Source organism: Corapipo altera, unplaced genomic scaffold (assembly GCF_003945725.1).
Source record: "Corapipo altera isolate COAL_440 unplaced genomic scaffold, ASM394572v1 175, whole genome shotgun sequence".
Taxonomy (NCBI): domain Eukaryota; kingdom Metazoa; phylum Chordata; class Aves; order Passeriformes; family Pipridae; genus Corapipo; species Corapipo altera.
The window spans coordinates 3,373,124-3,388,050 of record NW_020884942.1 but is presented as its reverse complement, the minus strand read 5'-3'; the positions used below and the strand labels follow the sequence as shown (position 1 = coordinate 3,388,050).

The 14,927-nt window shown below is 41.5% G+C and overlaps 1 protein-coding gene across 3 annotated transcripts in view; it reads left to right on the top strand.

The window, feature by feature from the left end:
• LOC113955844 (glypican-5-like) overlaps positions 1 to 14,927 on the top strand; it is a 408,368-nt gene that overhangs the window by 54,504 nt on the left and 338,937 nt on the right. For all 3 annotated transcript variants that reach the window (XM_027661787.1, XM_027661786.1, XM_027661785.1), the window contains exon 2: positions 5,802 to 5,963. In XM_027661787.1, coding sequence (XP_027517588.1) covers positions 5,855 to 5,963 — 109 coding nt within the window. In that variant the 5' untranslated portion in view covers positions 5,802 to 5,854. The remainder of the gene's footprint in view (positions 1 to 5,801; positions 5,964 to 14,927) is intronic.

The following is a 14,927-nucleotide window of genomic DNA, read 5'->3' as shown; positions in this document are numbered from 1 at the left end:
TTTGCTATGCTGGATATAGACAGATGGGACACATTCAGGCTCTGCTTTGGTATTTCGTCAGCTTTTTGCTTTAAAGGGTCTTTTAAACATGCTGTTTGTCTATGTAATCTTTATATTAAAGCTGACAGTAGGATTATTTTAACAAAATAGAGGAAAGAGTTGGAAACAGATTGGAAGATTCTTTCTGAATAGTCAGAAAATGTGAGTTGGGTGGGCCTGGCCACAGATTACCTGAGGCAGGAGGAACAGACATCTTCATTTGACTTAGAAAGGGTCTCTGCTCCCTGGAGCTTACGTGGATGTTACTGCTTGCCCAAGGAGCAGAAGGTTTTTTGGGTTAGTTGCTATTTTATGTCCTAGAACCATTTGCAGCTGTGCAGTGGTCACTGTTGCACTGACTTGGTTTTTCAGGTAGTTCCTGGCACACGCTACTTCAAGCATAGTAACTACCATAGTTTAAACATTGACAAATCAAATAGTAGCTGTTTGACTATGCACACTTTGAGCTTGATGGTTTTAATGTGCTTTTTGTGTCTTTCTAGTTGGAAACATCTTATTAGTTGCAAGGGGACTGGGCTGTGGTGTAAGGCTGTGCTCCCTTCTGGGTAAGGATGGCTTGTATTTGTGGATGAGTTTTGTGACCTCGATCTCGCTGGTGAAAGTGATGATGGTTTTACCACTGCTAGAGCATGAGAACTGTGTAGGAAAAGAACCTCACAAACTTGTGGCAGCGTACAGTGGTTGGATTCCCTTTCCCTGATGTGGCTCTGTGGGTTCTGCTCATGCATCAAGTAGTTGCAGAGCTGAAAACTGCTTCCTTTTTCATTTGGTTTGGCTTTCTCCCCTGAATTAGTCTGCATTTAATTGCTGAATTTTCCTCTAGCTGAGGCAGCAGCTACACCAGACAGATGAGTCTCAAGAAGGATGAAGCGTTGGCTCCTGTTCAACTGGGTCAGATACAATGTAAGGGACCTTTGGCACCCTCCTCTCTGTTACTAAGGCATAACCAATCTTGGAGTCTTTGAGGACATTTGTACAATGTTAAAATCTTTGGTTTTGGACTAAAGCTTTGTTTAGAAGTAGCGTTGAAATGTTTGCCCAAATACAAAGGAATAAAAACTATCAGAAGATAGATTGCACTGAGCTCACCTTCTGATCGTGCCCAGGACTCTTCTGTGCAGTGCAAGGTAAAGGCTCATCTTGTTTGGAAAAAAAAAAAAATCAAAATCAGCCTGTCTTTGAAAAAGTTAATGCAGGTAGATCAATTACTGTGTGATTACTTGTTGTTCTGGTTTCAGAGTATGGCTTTTACAGTGTGTGCAGTATTTTAAAGACAGAACTGTTAAACTGCACCGTCAGCCAACAAAATAAATATATATTCAGCTTTTGGAAGAACTTAATTTTGCGTGCTAAACAGGCCTCTCTGCTTTTAGGAAATTATACTGATTGAGTAAACTTTAATGGCCAAAGTCTTAGATTTTATTGGTACCAGAGTTCCGACTGAAGCCCAGAACACTTTGATTTAAAATAAAAAAGTCTCCAAGCAACACACAACAAAATAAACCACAGCTGATTTCAGTAGACCTGGCCAGCTGGAGATCAAGTAAAGATGTGTAGTTTTTTGTGCATTTGGCACCTTAAGTGATTTATAATTTTGACAGGGAGGTGTCTGAAGGTGATGCCTTTGGCATGTATTAAATGCTTTGGTGTTGCAGAGGAGTTTTCAATAGGGATCATTGTTTCTCTCCAAAATACTCATTCTTTAGACTCAGGTAGTACATTTTTTTTTCTGCTGTTCTGAATGTGACTTTGTTTTTCAAAGTGGAGCAAGATATTTTATCCTGTTTTTTATAATAACAGTAAGGATTTAAAGTCTGTAGTTTTTCTCACTTTAAAAAATAAGCTGAGCCACAGTTTTAACCAGCACTCAAGGGAAAAAGACTTGAGTGGAAAAATAATGTACATAATAAGCAGAGTAATCCTTCCATCTGATCTGAAGCAGAAAACTAATTTGGTTTAGGAAAGCTATAAACCTTTTGGAATTGAAGCCCAGGCATGTACAGGTGAAAGTGTTCTGCTCTGTCGGTAAGTTAATGCATAAGAAAATAGAATACAGAGAGGAGTGTCTTGGGATGCAGGTGCTTCACATCTGTGGCATAAAGTTAAGAGTCCTAGCAGAGGGCTCCCATGATGGTCAGGGCTGGAACATGAGGGAATAGAGAGCTAGGTTTGTTCAGTTGAAGGGAAGATTAAGGGAGGTCATACTGCTGTCTTCAGCTGCCTTTTGGCAGAAAATAGAGAAAGTGGAGTCAGATTCTTGCAGGCACACGGTGATACGCTGAGAAGCAACAGACACGAGTTGGAACATGGGAAGTTATCTTTAGATAGGATTTTTTAATTCACTTATATTACCACGAAGGTAGTAGTAACTTTTTTTTTCTCTGGGGGTACTTGAAACTTGGCTGGATGAATCCCTTGTGTAGGGCTTCATCCTACATAAAAAAATCCTGCTTTAAAGGGTTGAACTAGAGGTTCCTCCAAACTAAATCATGAGTTAGGAAATGAGAGGCAGCTTGGGAAAAGCAGGTAAGAAAGTCCTAGAGGGAAATTAGCAGAATCTATCACTGAAATGATGCTCTTGGTAATTTTTCTTCCCTCTTTCACAAATGGTGCTTTTTCTCTGGTGTAAAGAATGACTTTGTTCCTAAACTTGAAGAGGAGTTTGCCCTTAAGGTTGTCTCCCTTTTCCTGATATGCAGAGCACATATGAGCAGGGGTGATTGCCACGGCACTGTGGGGTGCTCAGTCCCTCGGTCACTGCTGGGTCACTGTGTTCCTCCCCTCTTTTTCTCCTCTTGGAGAGGGTATTCTTTATTAAGATGAAAGAGATGAGATAAACTAAAATTAGTATCAGAGCTATTAAAGACATTAAGACATTACTAATGAGTTCTAATTTAATCTCAGCACCCAGGCATGTATAGTACTGAAAACTTTTATTAGGTTTCTATAATTGTGTTAAAAGTGATACCCTCAGGCTAGTTCTGAAGCCAGTGAAAGTGCCAAGCTATGCATGACAGCACTGACCCGACAGTACTGTGAGGGGAGGGGAGTTTGCTTTCAGTGCTCTGTGTTTTACATCAGGCTCCTTAACTGTCAGGGGCTTAGTGCTGTTTCTATTTAGGAGTGGCTTCTGTATCGTTTTGGCTCTGGACCAACGAAACCTAATCTTCAGGCTCATTGGAGGAGATAGTTGGGCGGGGAATCCCAGGAGTGCAGTTCCAGCTGAGATATCTGTATTCTTAAAGCTTTCTGGAGGAGAAGCAGGTTCCTGAGGTTCAAATGGGAGCACCAGGCACAGCACTGATAGCCAGGGAGAGCTTCCTAGCCAGGGCCAGCACACAGTCAGCATGGAGCACTTGATATTTCAGACCTTTTTGATACAGGTCTGAGCTTTGCAAAAGCCTTCCAAACAAAAAATTCAGAGGGCTGCTGAGTAAGGAGAAGTGCTCTGAGTATCAGCAGCCTGGCACTGCAGGTGCCAAGTAACATTTACAACCCCTCTGCTTGGATATCTGATTGTGCACTGAGTTGCTCAGCAGCCTGTACTATAATTTCACACATGCTTTGTGGTGCCAGCTCAGAGAAGTGGTCCTTCCCTGGCCCCCAGTTCCTTGTGACAGAACAAACATGTTAGGGGGTGAACTGGATCAGGGAACCCGCCCAAGTTAAAATTAGCCTGGCCAAGAAGCTAATTTCAACCTCGGGCAGCTTCTCTGGCAGGCGGGAACAGAGGAGTGTGCCCAGCTGGTGACAAGTGCAGCCTTCCTGCTGCTGCTTTTGGCAGCCTGCTGGTTCCTGCCAGGGCACAATGGTCTTATCTTGGGCTTTCAGTGGGGTCTGGGACTGCAGATCTGACTGGGGAGACTTGTTGTTTCCCATTTTTGAGATTAGACTGAAGTGTAAAACAAATCCACGTCCAAAATGGTATCCTGAGTTAGCTCAGTCGGTGAAAACTTTGATGTTTGTTTGTAAACTGGTACAAAAATGTGGTTAATTCAGATATTTCCCTTTGCTTTTGACCTTTTTGACACAAATTAGCCTCACTTTTAAATGAGAGTTGCTATAAACTGGAAACAACATTTTCAAGTCGAATGAGATGTTTCAGCCAGCTTGGTGTTTTTATTTTTTTTCCTGACAAGGGAGATTTACTAACTCCTCTCTGCGGGTTTGATCTCAGTTAGCTGCTGATGACCTAGAGCTGGCTCTGAGCAGAGCCTGGTCGTTTGGGTGATTCTACAGATTTTTCAGTCTGCATCCTCTTGTTTTCAATCCTTGTCAGTTCTGTGTTGAGCATTGCCATGTGTTAACCTGCAAGGCCATGTGTGAGAGTTAGTGCAGTGTGATTGTTCATTAATGTTTCTGTCTCGGGGCTTGGCCTGAGTGCTCTGCAGTGGCCTGAGTGAGAAATGCTGAGGAGGAATTATGGCCTTTTTGAGAACTGGGGCTGTTTCCATCTGAGAAGGGGACTGCTAGTGGTGTTAACAGTGTTTTAGAAGCAGAGAGGGTGCAGAGAGGTGGCAGTGTGGGGACAGGCCAGCTCCAGACCTGGCACAGGGAGGGTGCTGGTGTCTCAGCACTGCTTGGGGTCCAACCCAGCTGGGCTGTGCCACCCTGTGCTGTTGGGCATTAAAATGGCCCCTAGAGCCATTGGTGGGGTGGGAGGGGGATCTTGGCCATCTGTGTGGCACTGGCTTTCCTGGGAAAGGCTGTCTCCTTAAAGCCTGAGAGATGGGCTGGAGGTGGACACCTGCAACCCTGTTCCCTCAGGACCACCATTTCTGCCTCAAAGTGGAGGGAAGGAAGCACCTGACACTGGCATGAGACTTCCTTCTGGGATGTTCCTGTTCCACTGAGAAATTGCAGTGGAAATATCTGCTTCTTAATATCATGTGACTGTTTTGGCTCTGGTATTTCCTATGTGCCTCTAGTTTATTTAATAGTCTCTTGCTTTCTTTCATCCCCTTCTTAAAACATGTGTTTGTGAAGCACCAGAATATACTCATCTGCAGTCTGTACCAGATCCTTTCTGGCACCTGTAAATCCTATGGTGTAGAACAGATAGACCCTAAATGTCCATTCACAACTCTGTGTGATGTGGGTTTCCTAATTAAGGGTACTAAACTTAATGAATCATGTACAAAGATGGAATTATTTAAAACAAAATAAAAACATCCTATAAAAATCAGTTTTTTAATTGACTTTCAACTTCCTCTGTAGTTGCAAGGTGGGAGTGATTTCAATGCCTTTACAGTTTTTTTTGGTTTTTTTTCGGTGAGCTGCTTAGGAGTTCAAAGATTTTTTTTTTTTTAAGCTGGTTCCCCTAGTGTAAGAGGTGAGTAGGTGATTCCTCAAGGCGGTGAGTATTGGATCCTAATTTGAGGCACGGTTATCACCCACATGTTCAAGTTTTGATACCGTTAGCACAAGGTGTACAGTGGAAATGTATTGTCAGTAATTCTGTTGTCCTTGACTTTGACTGTGCTCAGATGCTTTTTCTGCCCAGTGCTCTTAACAGTGTAAAATAACTTATTAACTGATAGTGTGATGTTACCCAAATTTAGATGAAATGGTCATAAATTTATGTTCTTGTGACAGCAACTGAGTTTCACAGTGTCATTCCTTGCGGGTTTGGTTTTATTTCAGAATCTAAACGATCGTAGTTCTGACATTAAGAAGCATTGTTTTTATGGCGTAAGTTTAAAAGGTTTTCTAACTGCTGTGTTTTTCTTGTTTGCTTTAAGAGTCAGATTTACAGATCTGTCAACACAGGGCACCAACATGTTGCACCAAAAAAATGGAAGAAAGCTACCAGGCTGCTGTTCGGAGAGAGAGGACTCAAAGTATTCAGGCACTGAACTTCGAACTAAAGTACATGATTGTTGGTCATATCACAGCTTTTCAAGGTAGGAACTTTTGAGTAGTTTGTAGCAGTATTCTCTGCAATACAAAGGAAAAACTCTTACCTTTTATTTTTCATTCCTGTCGCATGCTGTAGTCACTGCCGTGTGGTTGACTTGCTTGTTCTTTGTGCTTTTGGAGAAAGGTAATGGCACTTAGTCTTGACTGATATTTCAAGCATCTGCCTAAATCTGATCAGGAATAGATTTAAACTTAGACCTTGTTCCTGGGCTTGGCATGGATTTTTTTTTAATGGCATTTTCAAATGTCATTTTGGTGCCTGATGGCTGTACTTTTTTTATCTTCCCTTGTGTTTTGCCAAATCATTTACAGGTGTAGAACATTAAATGAAGATGCATTTGCTTGTTGATGCTGAAGAGTAAGTGCTCGAACTGATATGTCAAATGAGAGCACAGCTCTTGCTTCATGTCAAAATGCTTTACTACTACCTTGCTCTAACAGGGTCATGTCAGTCTATGGAGTTTCTTCCTACAGGTGGTTATTGTATTGTTACAAGGAGGAAGATGTGCACTGTCGTGTTGAGCTCTGGAGACCTTTCTCCAGAAGGGCATTTAGACATAGGCTGTGACATATGTAAACATATGAGAGTTGAGTGATTGAATCAGTCATTGACTGGTGAATCCAGTTTACTGACTTCTGTGGGCCTAAGAATGTGCTAAATTTTGACTTGCTGCTTTGCTGTGTTTAGTGCTGAGTGCCCTGATGGAATAGGCTTTGAAAACAAACCAGTAGTTATTAAAATACAAAGTGTTGAGGCCTGTATGATTAAGCCTGTTGTTACAACGCAGGTTTTATTAAGTAGCAGCTCTTTTTGTCTATTTTCTTCCATTTGAGTGAAAATACTAGAAGTAAAAGGTGTGATTGACAGTTAAGAAGAGATAGTATAGTCTAAAATTGACAATAAATGATGATGGAAATCTGAAAGAGACATGCAGGGGCAAGATAAAATTTTTCTTCTGCTTTTGTTTTTTTTTACCTCTTTTTTTCTGTTTTGGACGAATGAGTGAGAAATGGCATTTTGGTTTATTTTACAATTAATTTTTGAAAATGTTTAATATTCCCCGTGATTAAAAAATTGGTTTGGAGGGCACTTCAGAGGAGCACTGTAGTGAAAGAGCAGCTGTAGGCATTGTTCAGTGCTGGTTATTCATTCAAGCAATCTTTCAGTATTATGATTGAATAAAGATAAGGTCAGAATAGATTAACCTACCAGCCCCTTTAGGTCAAGCCAGTGGCTTTATTGTCCATTGCTGATGAAGCCTTTTGATGGAATGAAAGAGGTAGTTAGACATTTCACACAGCTTAAATTTACAAGCATTCTCTGGAAGTGGGTGAATAGGTTGTTTGTTGTAACTTGCTATGCCTGGCCTTCTGTCTACATTAGGTGGGAACACTTGAAAAATTTAACTTTGCTCTCTTGCATCGGGAGCTGCTTTTGTTCTTTGGTTTTGTCCCAGGTGTCAGTGAAAAGCCTCTCTCTTTATCTTGTACTGGATAAACATTCTGTTGCTAAGAGTGGTGCTGTGCGAGACATTTACTGAGAAGGAAGATCTTTGCATGGAATTAACTCTGTCCTTTTGGAGTGTTTTCGTTTGTTGCTATTTTGAATGATAAAGTGAGTGTGCCAACAGCACACTTTACAGTCGGAGAAAAGAGCATCCTGATTTTAGAAGCTTTCAGACACCTTTCAGATTTCATGTTCCTTGCAGCAGAGAGAACTGACTCAGACATGCTAAAAAATAGCACTTTATTAATTTCTATGCAATAGTGTTTACTTGTACAGTTTTCATGCACAATTTATTTTTATATACAGAATTTTTAGTACTCTTAGTGTAGTCAAAGCAAAGCAGTAGAGTTAGCCTTGCTGCCTACTGCTGAGGAAAAGAAGTGTTAACTAATTTTTATGCACTTAAAGCAGACAATACCATTAATATTATACTCCTACTGATGAAATAATTCTTAAGAGTACTGTGGTATAATAAATGGATTTTCAGCTGTCCAGCTTTGAGAACATAGTGGTGGGAATTAAATTTCAGGGGGAAGAGATCGACTTTTTTGGAAGGGAAGACACCCAGAGAGAATGTTTTTTGTTTTCTTTTTGAGTTCTTTATTTCCTTCTATGCTTTGATAAAAGTAAAAAGGCACTTCTCAGGACCTGCAAATGCCAAAAGTATTAATAATAAAAACCTTTCTCGTGTGAGTAGGAGTTTTGATATGAGTTGGGTTAAATATTGCCTCTGCACTGCCTCAGTGCTGTAGTTGGCTGTGGATATTTTGGTCTTGAAGAAATGTTGTTTTGGTTTTTCTTCTTGCAATTGAAAATGTTGTTTAAGTAGCTTTGCCCACAGCTGAAATAAGACAATTTTCACAGATTTAGATGTGCAAAATAATTAGTCTAAGACTTGATTAAGTGTGCCACAGCTGTGGGCAGGCTTGTTGTATTTGGGCTAGTGCCCAATCCATACATATGGACAGCTTTAGCACTATGGTTCAACCCCACTGTTTCTCCCCATTTAAACTTTTCAATATTAGCAAGCCAGTCTTTGCCTGAACACTTAATAAATCAAGCTTCTGCTGGGTGTGTTTTGCTGGAATGCCTGTCTCCAGTGCTGTTGCTGATACATCTCATTTGAGTAGGAGGAGGCACATTGGCATGGGCTGCCAAATGCCCTCCCCATTAGTCACAGGACAGGAAGAAGGGAGAGAGACAGGAATGAAATGGCCAGCTGGCTGCTTAGGAATTCATCGCAATCAGCTCCAGTGAAATCATACAGCGTCACAAAATCTTTGGTGTTTGGCATGTTGAATGTAAACAGGCCCCTGGGGCAGGGTTTCATGGAAAGCTGCTGGATTTACTTTCTCTTCATGTTTTGGTCCATGGTGTAGCCTAAAAGCCATAGCCATGGTAAGTCACTCGACAGATGTATGATTCTCTGCTCCAAATGGAGTCACAGGCAAGGTGGAGTAAGTGCAGAAGGTGTGCAAGTGTTCCAGACTGTAACAGGAGCAGTGTAACTGAGGACATTGTGCCTGTTGTAACGATCCTGGCGTGTCGCCCTCTGGCTCTACACAGGAGCCTTTGCTTTGGATGCATTTTGGACCCAATCAGTCTGTCACATCCAAAGATGCGCCTACCTTTCTGTCTTTCTCCTGTGGCTGCAGCCTGAAAGGCCCAGGAGGCCTGTTTAAATGGATGACAAATGAGATGCTTTCATTTTTTAAGTGGTTTCCCCTTCAATAACCCGAAGATTCTCCTTTAAACTTATTACTTTTTGCCCCAATATTTTTTGAAGCTTGCATGTAATCAAATGCATTGTTTTAGATTTATGTCTTTGTGGTGATGCTAGATATTACTTGGCACAGCCATCCTTCTGCTAACCGTGCCCCCCCCAATTCCCTTATGCAGTCCCTGCACTCCTTGGGACACTTCCAAGTAAGGCAACTAATTCATTGTTAGTGGATTAGAAGTGCTGTGGGTGTGCAGGCTGAAAGTTGCTGTCAGAAGAGGTATTAATGGTCTGACAGGAAGGCTTTGTTGTGAGCAGACAACAGAGAGAACCTGGCCTCCCTTTTCTGCGTCCTTTATGTGGTGCTAACAGGTGCCCCTAAGGGACCCCCAGATAGCTTGCCTCTGCTCCTGTCATCTTATGCTGAAGCTAATTTGAGGTAATGAGAATCCAGATAGTGGTAGTTTATTTGTTCTGCTGATGGTCTCTGCAGAGGGACAGAACAAGGTACTTTTAAATGTACATCACTTTTCAGTCACCAAATTAGCAGCTGTCAGAGATAGTGGTGAAAAATGTTGAGCTCAGGAGTTCAAATAAATTACTGTTCTTTGCACTTGTTTTTTACAGCAAGCAACAGGAATTGTTCACTCAGCCTCTTAAGAGAAAACTTTCATGAATGAAAATAGGTTGGTCATAAAGCACTGATTTTGTCTTGTTTCTCTGAAATAGCATTCACTTGACCTTGAATGAAGGTGGTGGGACCAGGTGTTCTCATGTTCTCACAGCTATACCAGGGAAGCTTTGTAGCACTGTTCCTCTCACTCCAAACCCAAGGGGTTTGACAAAGCTGTGCTTACCTTCTGCTTTCTATGGAATGGGGAATGATAGTTGGGAAAGCACCTTGCAGTTTCTAATAGCTGGAGTTGCCCTGACAATGTGGTGCTTGCACATTGTTTTGGCCTGATCCAGTAAGGCAACTGGGAAGGACACGAATGATATGAAGTGGAGAGGACAGTTAGTTGTAGCAGGGATGGAGCCCAGGACTCCTGGTTGTCAGTAAAATGCCTGGAAGTTAATGCCCAGTTGATCCATGAAGTCCTTAAGTGCAAAGTTTTTCGTATAACAGCCTGCATGGGGAATGGGAATGACTGTCTGGTTTCTGTGGGTCTTGGGATGGATAACATTAGTGAGCCCAGTAATGAACTGCCCTGAACTTTCCCAGAAATAAGTAATATAGTACACTGGCACTCAGAGCTATGGAGAGTCAAATACAGTCTCCATTTTCATTTGACTCAGTTGCAGTGTTGCTCATACTTACTTTTACTGAATTTAGGAATATCAGCTTGGAATAGGGGTGACTGGTTAATGGTGTTGAAGTGCTATGACATTTATAAAACAAAGACTTGGCTGAAGAAGCACACTCTGGTTTGAAGTAAATTACTATATGAAGTGTAGTCACAATGCTGGAGATGGATGCAGTCCAAAATCAATGAGCTATTTAAAAAGCAAAGCCAACCATTGCCATCAGAAACCTGCCAACCCTCACCACCAGTGCTTCTGGTTTCTTTTATTTACTGCTGGATTATAGAAATGCAGAAGTGTTGTTTTTTAAATAGTTTTTTGTAATCCCCTACTACTTGGTCATTTATTCAGCCAAATTGTTACCCACCCCTTTCCACTTGTCTAACCCTGCTGAGCAGAGTTTTGTACTCTACTGACCTTAGCTCTGAAAGTTGGCTGGGATGTAGAATTTGGTTTGGGCTCAGTGCAAAAATTATTTCCTGCAGAGAGAGAGGCTCCATTAGAGTATTTCTGTTCCCCTCCTGTATGCTGTGCACTCCTATTCCAGTGCACCAGTGAATCAGCACTTTACAGGATACTTTTTGTCTTTAGACTGTGAGCACTTGGGAGAGGACTTGAGCGTGGCTGTATTGGTGCTGGGCATAGGGGAAGTGAGCCACAGGGGAGGGAGCAAATGTCTTTGCTAAAGTGGCACATCATAGCGTGGCAAGAGCCAAGAATGCAACTAAGATTATCTTTGTGACCTCTTCTGTTCCCTCACAAAAGAATTTGTGATTTCTAGAGACCTTTGAGGGGAAGGGCATTTTGTCTGGTTGTAGTCTCCTGAGGTGTTTGCTGCAAGAGTGAGAGATACTTGTTTTGTCCTTGATCTTGGCACAGTTGGGCTACATTGCCCTGACTGTGGACCAGGTGAGTGTTTCAGAGCAGTGCCCTGTGAGGAAGGAGTGTTCTGCATCAGCTCTTAGGGGATAAGATTCCTTCTTTCTATTCTGGTGCTACCAGAAAGTTCATAAATGCAGAGTACTCAGTATGCCACGAGTTTGGAGGAAGGAATTCCCCTGATTTGCTATCCACTGTAAAACAGTTTGTGGTCGGTAGAGGTAATGAAGGATGAACTGTGGGGTAAGGGAGGCAGAGTCCTTTAGGAATAAGTGTCCTGTGTAACCAAGACACTACAGTGCTATAGTGATGAAGCATTACCCTTCAGATAGTGGTCTGGTTCTGCCATCCAGGTTTTATCCTCTATTGGTGCTGTTGTGTCAGGAACTGCCACGTATTCCCTGTGCTGCAAACAGGGCCACCTGATCCAGCCGTAGCCAGTAAATGATCAAGGAAATCCATCAGAAATATGAACATGCTTCCCTCTTACCCTGCTGTTCCCCAGAGACTGATAATTCCACAGTTTCCCGAGTCAGGTTGAGATGCACCCGTTATCCAGTCTGTTGTTGGGCCCACTATCCATTAATTCCTCTTCCCGCAGGTTATCTTTTGGCTACCACAAAAAAACTGGCAATGCTGACCACATGTTGACAATTAGGTGGCTTCCTTTAAACATACTGCCTTCTAATTCTACTGTCTGACTTGATTCTGAAGTTTTTCATTTAAAAGTGTAGTTATTGTCTCTTTTATATGCCAGTTATGGTTTCAGAGCCCAGGGCTTCAGTCTTTGTCTGCATGTGGGATGAGGGAACAGAATGTTAAATTCTTCCCTCTCATTGTCCTTTTCTCAGCAAAATAAAAAGTTTACAATGTGCTATTCCCTAATGCTCACACCTTTTATCTTCTGAATGTGCAAATTAAAAGAAAATATTGCTGGTGTGCTGGGGACTGTGAGTGAATATTAACATTACATTGTGAATGGTGATTATTGAACTCGTGTGTTCTGTCTCTAAACATTTCAAATGGTGTGAAGTTTTGGGTTTTTTTTTTTTTTTTTTTTTTTTTGCTGAAAGACTAACTGTGATGCTTTGGAATCATACCTTTTCAGAAGTTGTGTGTATGCTTTTGTCAAGATTCTAGATTCAGATTGATGTTTTCAAGTTGTACATTACAAAAGAATTAACGTGTTTCTTATGTGGTGACTTGTTCCATTTTTCACAGAAATTGGAATCAGAGTGGTTGATCTATTATCCATTAATAATTTGAGAAATTTGCTTCATTTCTGTGTACATACAAGCTGAAAATTAAACATGGAAAAAAACCAAATAAACCTTCACCTTCAAAATTTTTCTGTAGTGCATATTAAACATAGAATGAGCTTGTGCAGAAGTTTCATTCCAGCCTCTCATGTCCCCTAAGAGTGCGTGCCTCTAGATTTTTCCCATACTGTTTCATCTCCCATCATCTTGGCCAGTCTTCGCGAACGAAGATTTGGGAAATGTCTTTACCCTTCGAGCCTGCGCAATGGATTTTTTAGGTGAGACACAGTGTGCGCTGAGCTGAGCCCACCCTTTAATCCTAAGGTTCATCTGCCAGGGCCGAGCGAGCTTGGACGGTGGCAGTGAGGTCCTCAGTCAGACGTAGGTTTGTTTGGAGTGACCTTCTCTTAGATGGACGGCCTTACAGGGCTGACAAGCTCCATCTGCCCAGAGAAGTTCCCTGACCGGGAATTGAATCCGGGCCGCGGCGGTGAGAGCGCTGCATCCCAACCACTAGACCACCAGGGAACCCTTCATCTCCTGTAGTATGCTGTGAAAAGCAAGTATCCTGTTCCTTTTTCACTGTTTTCTCTGTTTTTTTCAAGGTTACCTGAATCCTGCTGAAAAGATAATTTCCCTAATCAAACTACTGATAACATTCTTTGTTTCCTTGATGGTGCTACCCTCCTGCATCTGAAGCATGCCTTTCATCTTGTATTTTCCAGTGTAGCCCATGCTGCTGGTCACCTGTGATTCATGATTTATTTAAGTGCCAGGTACCATCACAGGCCAGCACTACAGTCTTTTGACTTACTATTAAAATCCAGATGGGTATGTTTTTTATTTTTTCCCATGCTGTCTTTCATGTTAGAGACTGGCGAGTTGTGAAGATGCTCCGTGCCTTCATTGTGTTCCTTTAAATGCCATTCTTGAAGCTGTCTTTAAGGTCATGATAAGCAAAATGCTTGTGAAAAGTCAACCCAAAATATACTGAATCTCCTGCCTCTTGCACTGACTAGGTTTCTCATGCTCGTACCCTTTTCTGTCCTTCCTCCCTGTGTGTGTGAATCCATCAGCTGTTGTCTGCCTTCCCTTTTATTGGCAGCCTTGAGACAGGCACCAGGATTTATTTGGGATCTCTGCAGCACCTGTGATCCCAGAGTTCATTAGCATCCCTAAGTGCTGTAGTAACGTTGAACTTGATAACTTGTGTTTCTGATTGCATTAATGTATCCCCTGGCTGTGCCTTGTCCTTTGGGCAGCTTTTCAGGAAGAAAGAATTATTAGTCTTTAAAAGAACATAGGAAAAATCAGAGGGATCAATACTGGAGGAAATTAGAAAATTCTGATGCCTTTATGCTTTCAAAATAGCAAATTCAAGTGGAAAAATTAATGAAAACTTAGGCAGAACTTGTAGCTATGGAATGAAAATCATTGTCTTGCGAACTGTTTCTAGTAACAAAGATCATGTCCACAGAACTCTCTGAAGGATAATTAAAGCTAGTGACTCTATTGTTAAACATAGGATAACCTTATATCAAGTCTTATTTATTGCACTGGAATGACCTTATATCCAGTGGCAACCAACAGTTGTACTTGGGAGTAGTTCACTGTGAGGGGTTCCTGCATGTTGTGGGCAGGTTTAATTTATGGAATAGTGTGCAGTTGTTTCTCAGGAATGCATATGCAGAACAGTGCTTGTGGATAACTGGATCATATTGCCAGAAACGTATACTGGAAATGTTTATATACTTAGGAGTATTGAAGTTTTTGGCTGTTTACTAGAAATGCAGTGCACTGACTGCTAAGCAAAAGTGTTAAATTGTTTAGATATCTTTGTAACATTAAATTTTACTAAATACAAATTTTACAGAACTGTTTGGCCCAAGGCTTTGGAAGAACACTATAATGGGAAGTGGTGAGAGAAATATACCTTAAATACATTTAAAAGGAAACAGCAAATCATCTTCGATAAGACATCATCCAAATATCAAGATTTATAATCATCATATAGACTTGGTTCCTGAACTTGTCTGGCTATGGCTGCCATTTGGTGCCTAGAATGTCAACAATTTGGGGAAGGGACAGTCCCTTCATTATCTTTTTATAGCTATTGTTCAGGCGATGTGGGTTGGGTATATTGGTGCTAGAATAAGAAATCTAATGTATGTACACACATATCATGTGACCATGAGTTTGATTATTTGCTGTCCCTCTGTCCATATTTCACCTGTTGGTGGTTGTAATTGCCTTTTCTTCCTCTTTGTTCCTCCCAATACCT